Source organism: Heptranchias perlo, chromosome 22, assembly GCF_035084215.1.
Source record: "Heptranchias perlo isolate sHepPer1 chromosome 22, sHepPer1.hap1, whole genome shotgun sequence".
In the NCBI taxonomy this organism is placed as follows: Eukaryota; Metazoa; Chordata; class Chondrichthyes; order Hexanchiformes; family Hexanchidae; genus Heptranchias; species Heptranchias perlo.
This window is the reverse complement of record NC_090346.1, coordinates 49,575,566-49,592,985: the sequence shown is the minus strand read 5'-3', so window position 1 is coordinate 49,592,985 and position 17,420 is coordinate 49,575,566. Positions and strand designations below refer to the sequence as shown.

General features: G+C 50.0%; 1 protein-coding gene across 1 annotated transcript in view; it reads left to right on the top strand.

Annotated features, from left to right (window-relative positions):
* The window catches only part of coro7 (coronin 7), a 35,510-nt gene extending 29,992 nt beyond the window's left edge, over positions 1 to 5,518 (top strand). Inside the window, exons 17-21 of the mRNA XM_068003073.1 lie at positions 82 to 198; positions 1,608 to 1,743; positions 3,429 to 3,520; positions 4,252 to 4,338; positions 4,837 to 5,518. Coding sequence (XP_067859174.1) covers positions 82 to 198; positions 1,608 to 1,743; positions 3,429 to 3,520; positions 4,252 to 4,338; positions 4,837 to 4,845 — 441 coding nt within the window. The 3' untranslated portion in view covers positions 4,846 to 5,518. The remainder of the gene's footprint in view (positions 1 to 81; positions 199 to 1,607; positions 1,744 to 3,428; positions 3,521 to 4,251; positions 4,339 to 4,836) is intronic.
* Positions 5,519 to 17,420: the final 11,902 nt, after the last annotated feature.

The window sequence follows — 17,420 nt, the reverse complement described above, 5'->3', positions numbered from 1 at the left end:
TCATTTTCTCCCTTGGACACCCCACACACTGCACTGTGACCCTGTTTAATCTGAATCGCCCCCTTTATTTGCCCTTTCCAGGGATTTGGCTTCTTACCAAAGACTGAATGCAACGTGAGGGAGGTGGAGGTCGCGCGAGCCTTGCGTTTGGGGCACAGTTCCATGGAGTACATCGTTTTCAAAGTTCCACGGGTTAAGGTGAGAAGATCAACATTGTTTTGGAAATGTGGAAGCTTTGGGGCTGGCATGGGCGAACACAGTGGGGCAAGTCTGAGTACAAGACCTCCTGTGTGGCTCGATTGTTCGGTGCAAGATCTCGTCCATCCCTGACCGGGTGGTGCAATGGGCTGGACACAAGTCTTTGACAGCTGGGAACTGGGTTTGAATCCAGGCTATTGGGGTGAAATGCTCCTCTATACTGACTCCAGTCTGGACATCAGCAAACAACTACTCCAGTGTACCCCCAGTCTGGTGTGAGAGTTGGACCAGCCCCAGTGTACCCCCAGTCTGGTGTGTGAGTTGGACCAGCCCCAGTGTACCCCCAGTCTGGTGTGTGAGTTGGACCAGCCCCAGTGTACCCCCAGTCTGGTGTGTAAGTTGGACCATCCCCAGTGTACCCCCAGTCTGGTGTGAGAGTTGGTCCAGCCCCAGTGTACCCCCAGTCTGGTGTGTAAGTTGGACCATCCCCAGTGTACCCCCAGTCTGGTGTGAGAGTTGGACCAGCCCCAGTGTACCCCCAGTCTGGTGTGTGAGTTGGACCAGCCCCAGTGTACCCCCAGTCTGGTGTGAGAGTTGGTCCAGCCCCAGTGTACCCCCAGTCTGGTGTGTGAGTTGGACCAGCCCCAGTGTACCCCCAGTCTGGTGTGTGAGTTGGACCAGCCCCAGTGTACCCCCAGTCTGGTGTGAGAGTTGGACCAGCCCCAGTGTACCCCCAGTCTGGTGTGTAAGTTGGACCAGCCCCAGTGTACCCCCAGTCTGGTGTGTAAGTTGGACCAGCCCCAGTGTACCCCCAGTCTGGTGTGTAAGTTGGACCATCCCCAGTGTACCCCCAGTCTGGTGTGTGAGTTGGACCAGCCCCAGTGTACCCCCAGTCTGGTGTGTGAGTTGGACCAGCCCCAGTGTACTCCCAGTCTGGTGTGAGAGTTGGACCAGCCCCAGTGTACCCCCAGTCTGGTGTGAGAGTTGGTCCAGCCCCAGTGTACCCCCAGTCTGGTGTGAGAGTTGGTCCAGCCCCAGTGTACCCCCAGTCTGGTGTGAGAGTTGGTCGAGCCCCAGTCTGGTGTGAGAGTTGGTCCAGCCCCAGTGTACCCCCAGTCTGGTGTGAGAGTTGGTCCAGCCCCAGTGTACCCCCAGTCTGGTGTGTAAGTTGGACCATCCCCAGTGTACCCCCAGTCTGGTGTGTAAGTTGGACCAGCCCCAGTGTACCCCCAGTCTGGTGTGTAAGTTGGACCAGCCCCAGTGTACCCCCAGTCTGGTGCCAGAGTCAGACGCTGAGCAGATTCCCTCAGTTCCAATCTCTCTGGCCCCTTCTCAGAATTTCCTTTTCCTTACAGATATTTCTCTCATTCCTTTTTAAAAAAAATTATTCTGCTCTTCTCACCTCACAGAGAGAATTCTTCCAAGATGATATTTTCCCCGACACCACCGTGTGGTGGAGACCAGTTCTCTCGGCCTCTGCCTGGCTGGCTGGCTCCAACGGACAGCACAAGAAGATGGGCCTGAAGCCTGAAGGCATGACCCCAGGTATCTGCGTCCCCCGTCTCTCCTATTAGCGAGCACATGCTGACCTTGCGAGCTCCTGAGTCTAATGAAGCACTGGGACCTGATAACATTCACTACCATCCAATATTATACACCCACTGCTCAGTAATCTACACACTATCGCTGTTAGATATCCAGGGGACCATCCTCCACTCACTGCATCCGTTATATATCCAGGGGACCATCCTCCACTCACTGCATCCGTTATATAACAAGGGACCATCCTCCACTCACTGCATCCGTTATATAACAAGGGACCATCCTCCACTCACTGCATCCGTTATATAACAAGGGACCATCCTCCACTCACTGCATCCGTTATATAACAAGGGACCATCCTCCACTCACTGCATCCGTTATATAACAAGGGACCATCCTCCACTCACTGCATCCGTTATATATCCAGGGGACCATCCTCCACTCACTGCATCCGTTATATAACAAGGGACCATCCTCCACTCACTGCATCCGTTATATAACAAGGGACCATCCTCCACTCACTGCATCCGTTATATAACAAGGGACCATCCTCCACTCACTGCATCCGTTATATATCCAGGGGACCATCCTCCACTCACTGCATCCGTTATATAACAAGGGACCATCCTCCACTCACTGCATCCGTTATATAACAAGGGACCATCCTCCACTCACTGCATCCGTTATATATCCAGGGGACCATCCTCCACTCACTGCATCCGTTATATAACAAGGGACCATCCTCCACTCACTGCATCCGTTATATATCCAGGGGACCATCCTCCACTCACTGCATCCGTTATATAACAAGGGACCATCCTCCACTCACTGCATCCGTTATATATCCAGGGGACCATCCTCCACTCACTGCATCCGTTATATAACAAGGGACCATCCTCCACTCACTGCATCCGTTATATATCCAGGGGACCATCCTCCACTCACTGCATCCGTTATATATCCAGGGGACCATCCTCCACTCACTGCATCCGTTATATATCCAGGGGACCATCCTCCACTCACTGCATCCGTTATATATCCAGGGGACCATCCTCCACTCACTGCATCCGTTATATAACAAGGGACCATCCTCCACTCACTGCATCCGTTATATATCCAGGGGACCATCCTCCACTCACTGCATCCGTTATATAACAAGGGACCATCCTCCACTCACTGCATCCGTTATATATCCAGGGGACCATCCTCCACTCACTGCATCCGTTATATATCCAGGGGACCATCCTCCACTCACTGCATCCGTTATATATCCAGGGGACCATCCTCCACTCACTGCATCCGTTATATATCCAGGGGACCATCCTCCACTCACTGCATCCGTTATATATCCAGGGGACCATCCTCCACTCACTGCATCCGTTATATAACAAGGGACCATCCTCCACTCACTGCATCCGTTATATAACAAGGGGACCATCCTCCACTCACTGCATCCGTTATATAACAAGGGACAACCTCCGCCCCACTCCCCCTTCCCACCCACACCTTTCTGTTAATTGTACAATGCTGGTTATTCTGTACCCGCCCCGCGCTGCGACAGGGGTCAGGGGTATTGACAGTTCTTCACTGTAGCTTGTTGGCTGGGATGCAGATCTGTGCTTTGCCTCCTGTCTGTGACGGGCCTGGGGAGAGCAGAGCCTGATATTGATGCTGTGTTTGTTCTGCAGTGAGTGATGCCCCTAAAGAGGCCCCAGTCAGGAAATACAAGCCCTCAGCTTTCTACCTGGAGGAGAAAACAGACGAGGAGAAAAAGGAGGAGGTAATTTTTAGTTCAAAATATGTATATATCCATCTCTGCTTCGCCCTCTCCCTCTCTGTGTCTGTCTCTCGGTCTCCCTCCCGCCCCCTCCCTCGCCCGCTCTCACTTTCTTGCCTGCGAGTGACACTTTCTCGCTCGCTGTCTCTCGCTTTCTATATCTTCTCTTTATATGTCTCTTTCGTGCTCTGTGCCAGACTTATTTTCTCTGTTTGTCTGTGCCAGTCTGTCCCTCTCGCTCAGTCTGTCCCTCTCGCTCAGTCTGTCCCTCTCGCTCAGTCTGTCCCTCTCGCTCAGTCTGTCCCTCTCGCTCAGTCTGTCCCTCTCGCTCAGGAGACAGCAACAGGGAGTGAGACTGAATGGGTAGTCGTAGAGATGTTTCCACTTGTGGGGAGACCAGAACTAGAGGTCATAAGTATAAGATAGTCATTAATAAATCCAATAGGGAATTCAGGAGAAACTTCTTTACCCAGAGAGTGGTGAGAATGTGGAACTCGCTACCACAAGGAATAGTTGAGGCGAATAGTATTGATGCATTTAAGGGGTAGCCAGATAAACACATGAGGAATAGAAGGATATGCTGATAGGGTGAGATGAAGTAGGGAGGGGGGAGGAGGCTCGTGTGGAGCATAAACACCGGGCTAGACCAGTTGGGCCGAATGGCCTGTTTCTGTGCTGTACATTTGATGTAATTCTGTGTGTGAGCAGTCCCTCACTGTCTTTTCTCCTCACAGCTGCTGAGTGCCATGGTGGCAAAGCTCGGGAACATGGAAGATCCCCTGCCTCAGGATTTGTTTGAGGGGGTGGATGAGGATGAATGGGTGAGTGATGTCAGTGCTGTGCTGTTCTTACTGATCTGAGCTTGTGACTGGGGGCGGGCAGGTGGGGGAGGTCCTGGGCACGTTGACTGCTGGCAGGGAGCAAGGTTGATGGGCAGGGTTCTCCGAGCTCTGGGAGGGGTCTCTGGGCTCCTCAGTGTACAGGTGGAAGGGCCTGGGCTTCTAAGATGGTGGGCAGGGAGTTCGGGGTTCAACAGACAGGAGGCTCTGCACTCCCCAACTGGGAGGAGGGTCTCTGGGCTCCTCGGGTGGGGTCTTTGGGCTTTAATCGGCATCTCTGTTGTGCGATCAATGGGTCAGAGGTTGGCGGCTTGGGGGGAGGGGGAGGAAGTACTGCTCATTTCAACAGGGAGGTCAAGTGTCGTCGTCAACCTCGTGACCTCTGCTCATTAATGGTCTTGAGGATATAAATGATACCTTGATGACTTTTCCTCGGTGCTGTGTGTTAAAAGCTAACCTGTTGCTTTCTTGCTGTTTCAGGATGACTAGATTTCAGCCAAAGACATCTCTACAGTACTTCATCTCCTGACAGACCCTCCTATTGGCTGAGCTGCAGCTTCCTGTCTGATCAAGTGCCATTAATCACAAGCACATTAATGGGCAAGAGCGCATCTTCCCCGCCCGTCACGCACGGGGCCGCCCCCCCGCCCCCCACTGCATGCACAGGGATGCGTTTCTCCCTCATCCCTCATAAACATCTCTTCTGCAATCTTCATACGTACAGCCGCAACATTTCCCCCACACAGCCTCTCCCTCCCCAGCCCCCCCCCCACAGCCTCTCCCTCCCCAGCCCCCCCCCACAGCCTCTCCCTCCCCAGCCCCCCAACACAGCCTCTCCCTCCCCAGCCCCCCAACACAGCCTCTCCCTCCCCAGCCCCCCAACACAGCCTCTCCCTCCCCAGCCCCCCAACACAGCCTCTCCCTCCCCAGCCCCCCAACACAGCCTCTCCCTCCCCAGCCCCCCAACACAGCCTCTCCCTCCCCAGCCCCCCCCCCACAGCCTCTCCCTCCCCAGCCCCCCCCCCACAGCCTCTCCCTCCCCAGCCCCCCAACACAGCCTCTCCCTCCCCAGCCCCCCAACACAGCCTCTCCCTCCCCAGCCCCCCAACACAGCCTCTCCCTCCCCAGCCCCCCCCCCACAGCCTCTCCCTCCCCAGCCCCCCCCCCACAGCCTCTCCCTCCCCAGCCCCCCCCCCACAGCCTCTCCCTCCCCAGCCCCCCCCCCACAGCCTCTCCCTCCCCAGCCCCCCCCCCACAGCCTCTCCCTCCCCAGCCCCCCCCCCCACAGCCTCTCCCTCCCCAGCCCCCCCCCCACAGCCTCTCCCTCCCCAGCCCCCCCCCACAGCCTCTCCCTCCCCAGCCCCCCCCCCACAGCCTCTCCCTCCCCAGCCCCCCCCCCACAGCCTCTCCCTCCCCAGCCCCCCCCCCACAGCCTCTCCCTCCCCAGCCCCCCAACACAGCCTCTCCCTCCCCAGCCCCCCCCCCCACAGCCTCTCCCTCCCCAGCCCCCCCCCACAGCCTCTCCCTCCCCAGCCCCCCCCCCACAGCCTCTCCCTCCCCAGCCCCCCCCCCACAGCCTCTCCCTCCCCAGCCCCCCCCCCACAGCCTCTCCCTCCCCAGCCCCCCCCCCACAGCCTCTCCCTCCCCAGCCCCCCCCCCCACAGCCTCTCCCTCCCCAGCCCCCCCCCCCACAGCCTCTCCCTCCCCAGCCCCCCCCCCCCACAGCCTCTCCCTCCCCAGCCCCCCCCCCACAGCCTCTCCCTCCCCAGCCCCCCCCCACAGCCTCTCCCTCCCCAGCCCCCCCCCCACAGCCTCTCCCTCCCCAGCCCCCCCCCCCACAGCCTCTCCCTCCCCAGCCCCCCCCCCCACAGCCTCTCCCTCCCCAGCCCCCCCCCACACAGCCTCTCCCTCCCCAGCCCCCCCACACAGCCTCTCCCTCCCCATGTGCACCCTCCATGTGGATTTATGCCTGGGTCAATATTTTGCATTGTTTCCAGTTTCTTCTCTAATCAGGAATGCATATTCATTAAAAAAAACTTGCAGCCAAAGAGTGAGAGTTAGAGTTGTCCTGTTGTTCAATTGCTGCTCAGGAGGATGTGCGGGGAAACCTGACACTTGATCGACTTTGAATTTAACCAAAAGCTTGTTGGGTTCCTGTGTAATCTTCTGAAAACCTGATCTTCAGTTTGTGGTGACCTGGACACAGTGACCCATTGACCAGTCTGGGCAGTGAGTCTGTGACCTGGACACAGTGACCCATTGACCAGTCTGGGCCATGAGTCTGTGACCTGGACACAGTGACCCATCGACCGGTCTAGACAGTGAGTCTGTGACCTGGACACAGTGACCCATCGACCGGTCTGGACAGTGAGTCTGTGACCTGGACACAGTGACCCATCGACCGGTCTGGGCTGTGAGTCTGTGACCTGGACACAGTGACCCATCGACCGGTCTAGACAGTGAGTCTGTGACCTGGTCACAATGACGCATCGACCGGTCTGGGCTGTGAGTCTGTGAATTCAAAAAATTCAATACAGTGCTTTTCACACAGTTACAGATCATTTACCTTTTATTTCCCTGGGTATGAAAATAAGACACTACATCACTCACACTTAATAATACTAAATGTCACCCAGCGTCCATAACACAGGCTTGTGTTCAGGTTCCAGTCTACTCTCTGTGTCTTCATGTGCTCAGCTCTACTGGAGGTTGCAGTAAAGGGGAACAGGAAGATCCCGAGCTGCAGTAGCCCAGGTGAGGTGGGCCTCCTGTCCACAGTGAAGCTCAAACCAGGACCCAGGAAATCACAAAGGTGATTTCACATTTGAACAAAGCTGTCAACTTGAAGTGATGGTTTCCTGAACCTCAGCCAGAGACTGGGCACAAATCCATTTGCATTTGATTCCAAGCACCTTTAACTTCAAATGATTATTTTGGAACCAAACCAGCAAGCCTTCGTTTCTATCCACTTTGCAATCAAAACGTAATCTCTTGAGAGGAATGCCCTGTCTCTGCGAACTGAGTCCCTGCAATGGCATGTTCCTAGTGTTGCTGGGAAATTAGTGCTGAAACAGCGTCACCATAGTCACACCTGTGGCTAATCGGCAATTTCAATTGGACAGGACATGAGAATGGGATATTACACTTGGCAGGAAACCCAGCCAATAAATCGCAAGCATCACAGGATCAAAATGGCGAATCAGGTAAGGGCGATCGATAACCAGGGTCAAATCTGACAGGATATCACAACAGAAATTTGACATCACAATTTTGAATATCCAAACAATATTTTATGTGTAAGTTAATAGGATATTATTGAAGGGGTCATCTGAACCAGGCTAAAGCCTGTCACCTCTGGGCTCCAGCAACCTATTGTGAGCATTGTGATAACCCTTGAAACACACTGGTGTTTGTGTATATAACAGTGGCTACATATCGAAGGAATTCATTGTATGTGACACACAGACGTTCCCGAGAGACACGCCTTATAAATGCAAGCGTTTTTTTTCTGGTGGTTACAGTTTACACTGTGTTATCTGTAAATGTATAAAAATGTGTTTCAGTATTAACCAGACACACATCATTAGGTATAACCCCAGGAATCTAATTTACGGGGAAAGATCAAGGAAGTCGGGCTTTGGTAAAGGGGAGGCTTTGAGGTGACCTAATTGAAGTTTTCAGGATTATGAAAGGAATTGATGGCGATTGTGTGAATTGTTCACTATGGTCAAGGATCTGATCAGATACATTGCTGGAGAGAGAGGGAGAGGATTGAGATATACGGTGGGGTTTATCTCGGGGGAACAAAAGGGACAAGCTGTTGGGTCTAATGGGCTTTTCCTGGTTTATAAAATATCTTCTGCTTTTATGTTCTATTGTGGTAAATTAATTTTTTCTAACAGCCCCAGCTACCTGAAATAGCTGAAACTGTATATTATTCACGATTACTGTACATGACTCATTGTTTCCAGCATCTAAGAGTAGCTCCTTCATTTAAAAAGCACAGACAGCCAGTCTTTCCTGAATGCAGCTGATGAACCATTATTTCGAGGCAACGTCTATTTTAAGCAGTTAATCCTGGGATTAAAGGACAAGCTTCTACCTGTTGTATAAAAACAATTCTGATCTACAATGGCTGGCCTTGGTCCAAGAAAGATCTCAGTCCATTAAAACCAAGCAGCTGGAAACGAGAGAGAAAACTAACAGGTGAGTTAAATTATTTCTTCGAGAGGGAAAAAAAAGCAAAGCCGGCTGATTAAATCACCAGCGTGTGGCGTCCACTTCCTTTGTGGATCTGTTTTTAAATGGAATCTGTGCGGGGCAGTGATTTCGGGCAGGTATTAAGACACTTATGTAAAAAGAAAAATGCTCCAGATGCTGGAAGCCTGAAACAGAAAATGCTGGAAGCAGTCAGCAGGTGAGTCAGCATCTGTAAAAAGAACAGACAAGTTACTGATTTTTGTGCTCAAGTCTCTGGAGTGGGGTTTGAACCCATGTCCTTCTGACTCAGAGACAAGAGTGTGACCATGGCGCCACAGCTGACATAGTTTATTTGATTCACCTACCACCTTGTGATTTTAGGCATTAACCTCCATGTCCTTATCGCGCTCCTCCCCATCAACCCAGGGATCCAGTGCTGCAGTCTGAGGTTCTGCTTAATGGTCCACAAGGTTCCTTTATCAAACCCTAAAAGGAGGTTCAGGTACTTGGCCTGAGTGAGAACAATGTCTGTGTTTCTCCTGTTTACATTCTCAGTTTAAAAATACCACACTCAAAGTGAAGGTTCACCTTCATTACTGTCAGCAGGTTTGCTCAGGGACAAGAAACCTCCTGTCTTTAAAGGGAACAAAGTACGTGGATATTCTGATCTATTCGTTAAGATGGGCTGAGAGGAGAAGACTGCTCGCTTTCAGGAAAGGTCAATTAAGTTAAAGATGCTTTGAAATAGGTGTTAATGGAATGTGCCAGGTGATGCAGACCTAGCAATGGTATAGTTACATTCCTCATCAAATAGCCTGTGTGTTTAATTTTTTATATGTTGCTTTCAGCAGGTAGATAAGACTGACAAGACTTAGATTTATTGCCCATCTCTGTTTACAACTGAGTGACTTGCTAGGCCACTTCAAAGGGCATAGAAACAGTGCGGGGCTGGAGTCACGTGTAGGCCAGATTGCCGTGGGGTGGTGGGTTCCCTTCCCTGAAGGACAATCCTTTCATGGTCATTTTTTTTTTCCTGGCGCTATGGTGAGATTTGAACACACGACCTCTGTGTCGCTGGTCCTAGGCACAAATATGTGTGTTTACAGCTTATAAGGAATGTGATATTGTTCAGCAGAGTTTCAAAGATGGGGCCTGTGCTTCAAAGGGACTAAGAATATATAAGAGAAAGATTCATTTTATTAAAAGATTAATTTATTTTGCCAAGTCACATGGGGTAAACTAAATTACTTAACTTGCATAATTCATACAAAGACTGTTTTCTGCTTTTTCTCAGAAACAAGATTGCTTATTTTCTTTCTGAAAAGTACTTAATCTCAAATTCTTTAAGAAGAATTCAAAGGAATGTGACTGGTTTATTTGATTAATCTCTTGTGTACTGTTTCCAGACTTCTGGTCTAAATCAAAACTGTTCAGTATCTTGCCTATATTACTCACTTCTATAAGTAACTATTCATGAATAAACCATTTTAATAGTTTAGCCTGTTACCAAAAGTGCCGAGCTCACTTGTGCCTTCTGAAGTGAGGTGAGATGTGGTGGAATCTACATATTGTAAGCTAGAGAAACACTAAATCCATATACAAGATACCTTATATAAGAAATATATTGGGCCATAAATCTGTCTTTCCCGGCAGCTCAAAACCAGCGATAGCGAATCAGCAGCCCACTTTCACTCCAGACGATTTTCTTTTCTGTTGATTTTAATTTAACATCTCCTCTGAAGGATGGTGCCTCAGTTAATGCAGCACTCCCTCAAAACTGCATTGAAGTGTCTGCCGAGGTTATGTGTTCATGTCCATGGAGTGTACCTTCTGACTAAGAGTTGCGAGCGCTACCAATTGATCTAAGCTGAGATATAAGTTGAAAGATGTTCCCTTCTTTTAACTTCTCTGCATTTTGCATTCTGTGATTTGCAGACCCTACAATGAAACGCAGACTGATCCTGAAGCAGGAAGGGGAACAACTGGGAATTATTTACTGTATTAGAGAGTTTGTTGTGCCTACCCAATGGTTTTATGGTGTTGGACTGTTTTACCAAAAGCATTGTTCATGCAGTTTATGGATTTTTAACCACTCACTAATTGCTTGTACATATGCATCAGATCACAGTGATATTGATACCGATGCTGTGATCACCTCATTATAAATCCATATGCTCAGTGAGAATACCTCATTGATTTGTTTTTCTGATATCCCCTCCCCTTGTCTGGAAGTACTCACAGTTGCAGGGGTATGGTTCTGCTTGCTGCCAGCAGATCTCCGATACCCAGCCAAAATGACCAGGACATTTATTTGTGAGAGAGCCCGGGCAGTGAGGGTTGGCAGGTTATCTGACTGTGGAAGGCATTAATGATCCAAACCTGATCCCCTCCTCCTTCAATGTACCATACACACGCAGCTTTGAGCAAGAGTCACTAGATTCTGATCAGGAGCAAGAAGCATGACTAATTTATTCCCAGTTATAGTCCAACGATTTTATTTTTAATCCCACAAGCTTTCGGGGGCTTTCCCCTTCCTCAGGTGGTGTGGAAAAGACAATTTTGAATCCTTTGCATTTTAAGATCACAGAACAAAGCCTGGTGATTACTGCCCGTTGCCAAGGCAATCACAGTGAGCAGACAGAAAGGTGTCATCTAAAAGGCCACTGAATATACAACCCCCCCAAAAAAAAGAGAGCGAGAGAGATAAGGAAGACAGTCAATGACCCGTTATATTAAAAACAGATAACATTTGTTCGCTGGTGGGGTCCGTGTGGTGTGACATGAACCCAAGATCCTGGTTGAGGCCGTCCTCATGGGTGCGGAACTTGGCTATTAATTTCTGCTCGACGATTTTGCGTTGTCGTGTGTCTCGAAGGCCGCCTTGGAGTACGCTTACCCGAAGGTCGGTGGCTGAATGTCCATGACTGCTGAAGTGTTCCCCGACAGGGAGAGAACCCTCCTGTTTGGCGATTGTTGCGCGGTGTCCGTTCATCCGTTGTCGCAGCGTCTGCATGGTCTCGCCAATGTACCATGCTCTGGGGCATCCTTTCCTGCAACGTATGAGGTAGACAACGTTGGCCGAGTCACAGGAGTATGAACCGTGCACCTGGTGGGTGGTGTCCTCTCGTGTGATGGTGGTATCTGTGTCGATGATCTGGCATGTCTTGCAGAGGTTACCGTGGCAGGGTTGTGTGGTGTCGTGGACGCTGTTCTCCTGAAGGCTGGGTAATTTGCTGCGAACGATGGTTTGTTTGAGGTTGGGTGGCTGTTTGAAGGCGAGTAGTGGAGGTGTTCGTCATCATTGATGACATGTTGAAGGCTGCGGAGAACATGGCGTAGTTTCTCCGCTCCGGGGAAGTACTGGACGACGAAGGGTACTCTGTTGGTTGCGTCCCGTGTTAGTCTTCTGAGGAGGTCTACGCGATTTTTCGCTGTGGCCCGTCGGAACTGTCGATCGATGAGTCGAGCATCATATCCCGTTCTTACTAGGGCGTCTTTCAGCGTCTGTAGGTGTCCATCGCGTTCCTCCTCGTCTGAGCAGACCCTGTGTATTCGCAGGGCCTGTCCATAGGGGATGGCCTCTTTGACGTGGTTAGGGTGGAAGCTGGAAAAGTGGAGCATTGTGAGATTGTCCGTGGGCTTGCGGTAGAGTGAGGTGCTGAGGTGCCCGTCTTTGATGGAGATTCGTGTGTCCAAGAAAGAAACTGATTCTGAGGAGTAGTCCATGGTGAGCTTGATGGTGGGATGAAACTTGTTGATGTTATCGTGTAGTCTCTTTAGTGATTCCTCACCGTGGGTCCATAGAAAGAAAATGTCGTCGATGTATCTGGTGTATAATGCTGGTTACATCGACGACATTTTCTTTCTATGGATACATCGACGACATTTTCTTTCTATGGACCCACGGTGAGGAATCACTAAAGAGACTACACGATAACATCAACAAGCCAATTCGATTCACCCTACGTGATATCAAGAAACGGCTGAGTGCACTGGATACAGCAAAGGCTATGGGCCCCGACAATATCCCGGCTGTAGTGCTGAAGACTTGTGCTCCAGAACTAGCTGCGCCTCTAGCCAAACTGTTCCAGTACAGCTACAACACTGGCATCTACCCAACAATGTGGAAAATTGCCCAGGTATGTCCTGTCCACAAAAAGCAGGACAAATCCAATCCGGCTAATTACTGCCCCATCAGTCTACTCTCAATCATCAGCAAAGTGATGGAAGGTGTCGTCGACAGTGCTATCAAGCGGCACTTACTCACCAATAACCTGCTCACCGATGCTCAGTTTGGGTTCCGCCAGGACCACTTGGCTCCAGACCTCATTACAGCCTTGGTCCAAACATGGACAAAAGAGCTGAATTCCAGAGGTGAGGTGAGAGTGACTGCCCTTGACATCAAGGCAGCATTTGACCGAGTGTGGCACCAAGGAGCCCTAATAAAATTGAAGTCAATGGGATTCAGGGGGAAAAATCTCCAGTGACTAGAGTCATACCTAGCACAAAGGAAGATGGTAGTGGTTGTTGGAGGCCAGTCATCTCAGCCCCAGGGCACTGCTGCAGGAGTTCCTCAGGGCAGTGTCCTAGGCCCAACCATCTTCAGCTGCTTCATCAATGACCTTCCCTCCATCATCATGCTCTGGGGGGGAGGAGCTAAATACGATTAAAATCACTAAGGAATTGGTACTCAGTAAATTAATGGGACTCAAGGCGGATAAATCCCCTGGACCTGATGGCTTACATCCTAGGGTCTTGAGGGAAATGGCAGTGGGGATTGTGGATGCTTTGGTAATAATTTTCCAAAATTCTCTGGACTCGGCAAAGGTCCCGGCAGATTGGAAAACTGCTAATGTACACCCTTATTTAAAAAGGGTAGTAGGCAGAAGGCTGGAAATTATAGACCAGTTAGCCTAACATCTGTGGTGGGTAAAATTTTGGAGTCTATTATTAAGGAGACAGTAGCAGAACATTTGGATAAACATAATTTAATAGGACAAAGTCAGCATGGCTTTACGAAGGGGAAGTCATGTCTGACAAATTTGCTTGAGTTCTTTGAGGACATAACGTACAGGGTGGATAAAGGGGAACCAGTGGACGTAGTGTATTTAGACTTCCAGAAGGCATTCGACAAGGTGCCACATAAAAGATTATTGCTCAAGATAAAGAATCACTGGATTGGGGGTAATATTCTGGCATGGGTGGAGGATTGGTTATCGAACAGGAAGCAGAGAGTTGGGATAAATGGTTCATTCTCGGACTGGCAACCAGTAGCCAGTGGTGTTCCGCAGGGGTCGGTGCTGGGTCCCCAACTCTTTGCAATCTATATTAACGATTTGGAGGAGGGGACTGAGTGTAACATATCAAAGTTTGCAGATGATACAAAGATGGGAGGGAAAGTGGAGAGTGAGGAGGACATAAAAAACCTACAAGGGGATATAGACAGGCTGGGTGAGTGGGCGGAGATTTGGCAGATGCAATACAATATTGGAAAATGTGAGGTTATGCACTTTGGCAGGAAAAATCAGAGAGCAAGTTATTATCTTGATGGCAAGAGATTGGAAAGTACTGCAGTACAAAGGGATCTGGGGGTCCTAGTGCAAGAAAATCAAAAAGTTAGTATGCAGGTGCAGCAGGTGATCAAGAAGGCCAATGGAATGTTGGCTTTTATTGCTCGGGGGATAGAATATAAAAACAGGGAGGTATTGCTGCAGTTATATAAGGTATTGGTGAGACCGCACCTGGAATACTGCATACATTTTTGGTCTCCATACTTAAGAAAAGACATACTTGCTCTCGAGGCAGTACAAAGAAGGTTCACTCGGTTAATCCCGGGGATGAGGGGGCGGACATATGAGGAGAGGTTGAGTAGATTGGGACTCTACTCATTGGAGTTCAGAAGAATGAGAGGCGATCTAATTGAAACACAAGATTGTGAAGGGGCTTGATCGGGTGGATGCGGTAAGGATGTTCCCAAGGATGGGTGAAACTAGAACGAGGGGGCATAATCTTAGAATAAGGGGCTGCTCCTTCAAAACTGAGATGAGGGGAAACTTTTTCACTCAGTGGGTGGTAGGTCTGTGGAATTTGCTGCCCCAGGAAGCTGTGGAAGCTACATCATTGAATAAATTTAAAACAGAAATCGACAGTTTCCTGGAAGTAAAGGGAATTAGGGGTTACGGGGAGCGGGCAGGAAATTGGACATGAATTTAGATTTGAGGTTAGGATCAGATCAGCCATGATCTTATTAAATGGCGGAGCAGGCTCGAAGGGCCGATTGGCCTACTCCTGCTCCTATTTCTTGTGTTCTTATAAGGTCAGAAATGGGGATGTTCGCTGATGATTGCACAGTGTTCAGTTCCATTCGCAACCCCTCAGATAACGAAGCAGTCCGGGCTTGGGCTGATAAGTGGCAAGTAACATTAGCGCCAGACAAGTGCCAGGCAATGACCATCTCCAACAAGAGAGAGTCTAACCATCTCCCCTTGACATTCAACGGCATTACCATCGCTGAATCCCCCACCATCAACATCCTGGGAGTCACCATTGACCAGAAACTTAACTGGACCAGCCATATAAATACTGTGGCTATGAGAGCAGGTCAGAGGCTGGGTATTCTGCGGCGAGTGACTCACCTCCTGACTCCCCAAAGCCTTTCCACCATCTACAAGGCACAAGTCAGAAGTGTGATGGAATACTCTCCACTTGTCTGGATGAGTGCAGCTCCAACAACACTCAAGAAGCTCGACGCCATCCAGGACAAAGCAGCCCGCTTGATTGGCACCCCATCCACCACCCTAAACATTCACTCCCTTCACCACTGGCGCACTGTGGCTGCAGTGTGTACCATCCACAGGATGCACTGCAGCAACTCACAAAGGCTTCTTCGACAGCACCTCCCAAACCCGTGACCTCTACCACCTAGAAGGACAAGAGAAACAGGCACATGGGAACAACACCACCTGCACGTTCCCCTCCAAGTCACACATCATCCCGACTTGGAAATATATCGCCGTTCTTTCGTCATCGCTGGGTCAAAATCCTGGAATTCCCTTCCTAACAGCACTGTGGGAGAACCTTCATCACACGGACTGCAGCGGTTCAAGAAGGCGGCTCACTCACCAATAAATGCCGGCCTCACCAGCGACGTCCACATCCCAAGAACGAATAACAAAAAAAAATAGTGTTTCCCTCTTGTTAGGCTGATTCTTCACAGCCTCGCTGACTAAAATGAATGTAAGGAATCTTACAACACCAGGTTATAGTCCAACTGTTTTATTTGAAAATCACAAGCTTTCGGAGGCTCTCTCCTTTGTCAGGTGAGTGTGGGATTAGGATTCCATGGAAGGTTACTGCATTTATAGTCAGAGAACAATACCTGGTGATTACAGATAATCTTTCCAACTGCCCGTTGTCAAGGCAATCAAAGTGTTCAGACAGAGAGGTGTTACCTACAGGACCACCGAATACACAAACGGCCAGAACACAAAACAGAGAGAGAGAGAGAGGGAGAAACATCCGAAAGGAAGAGAAAGACAGAGAATGACCCGTTGTATTAAAAACAAATAACTTTTTTTCGCTGGTGGGGTTACGTGTAGCGTGACATGAACCCAAGATCCCAGTTGAGGCAGTCCTCATGGGTGCGTAAGAACGGGATATGACGCTCGACTCGTTGATCGACAGTTCCGACGGGCCACAGCGAAAAATCGCATAGACCTCCTCAGAAGACTAACACGGGACGCAACCAACAGAGTACCCTTCGTCGTCCAGTACTTCCCCGGAGCGGAGAAACTACGCCATGTTCTCCGCAGCCTTCAACATGTCATCGATAACGACGAACACCTTGCTAAGGTCATCCCCACACCTCCACTACTCGCCTTCAAACAGCCACCCAACCTCAAACAGACCATCATTCGCAGCAAATTACCCAGCTTTCAGGAGAACAGCGTCCACGACACCACACAACCCTGCCACAGCAACCTCTGCAAGACATGCCAGATCATCGACACAGATACCACCATCACACGAGAGGACACCACCCACCAGGTACATGGTTCATACTCCTGTGACTCGGCCAACGTTGTCTACCTCATACGTTGCAGGAAATGATGCCCCGGAGCATGGTACATTGGCGAGACTATGCAGACACTGTGACAACGGATGAACGGACACCGCGCAACAATCGCCAAACAGGAGGGTTCCCTCCCAGTCAGGGAACACTTCAGCAGTCAAGGACATTCAGCCACCGATCTTCGGGTAAGCATTCTCCAAGGCGGCCTTCAAGACACACGACAACGCAAAATCGTCGAGCAGAAATTGATAGCCAAGTTCCGCACCCATGAGGACGGCCTCAACCGGGATCTTGGGTTCATGTCACGCTACACATAACCCCACCAGCGAAAAAAAGTTATCTGTTTTTAATACAACGGGTCATTCTCTGTCTTTCTCTTCCTTTCGGATGTTTCTCTCTCTCTCTCTGTCTTTTGTTCTGGCCGTTTGTGTATTCGGTGGTCCTGTAGGTAACATCTCTCTGTCTGAACACTTTGATTGCCTTGACAACGGGCAGTTGGAAAGATTATCTGTAATCACCAGGTATTGTTCTCTGACTATAATGCAGTAACCTTCCATGGAATCCGAATCCCACACTCACCTGACGAAGGAGAAAGCCTCCGAAAGCTTGTGATTTTCAAATAAAACAGTTGGACTATAACCTGGTGTTGTAAGATTCCTTACATTTGTCCACCCCAGTCCATCACCGGCATCTCCACATCATGACTAAAATGAAGACCTTCCTTAGTGTAAGTTGCCTTGCTGTGCTGATCCCAACCATCCTTGCCTATGTTGACCCTGAATAGGTATCTTAT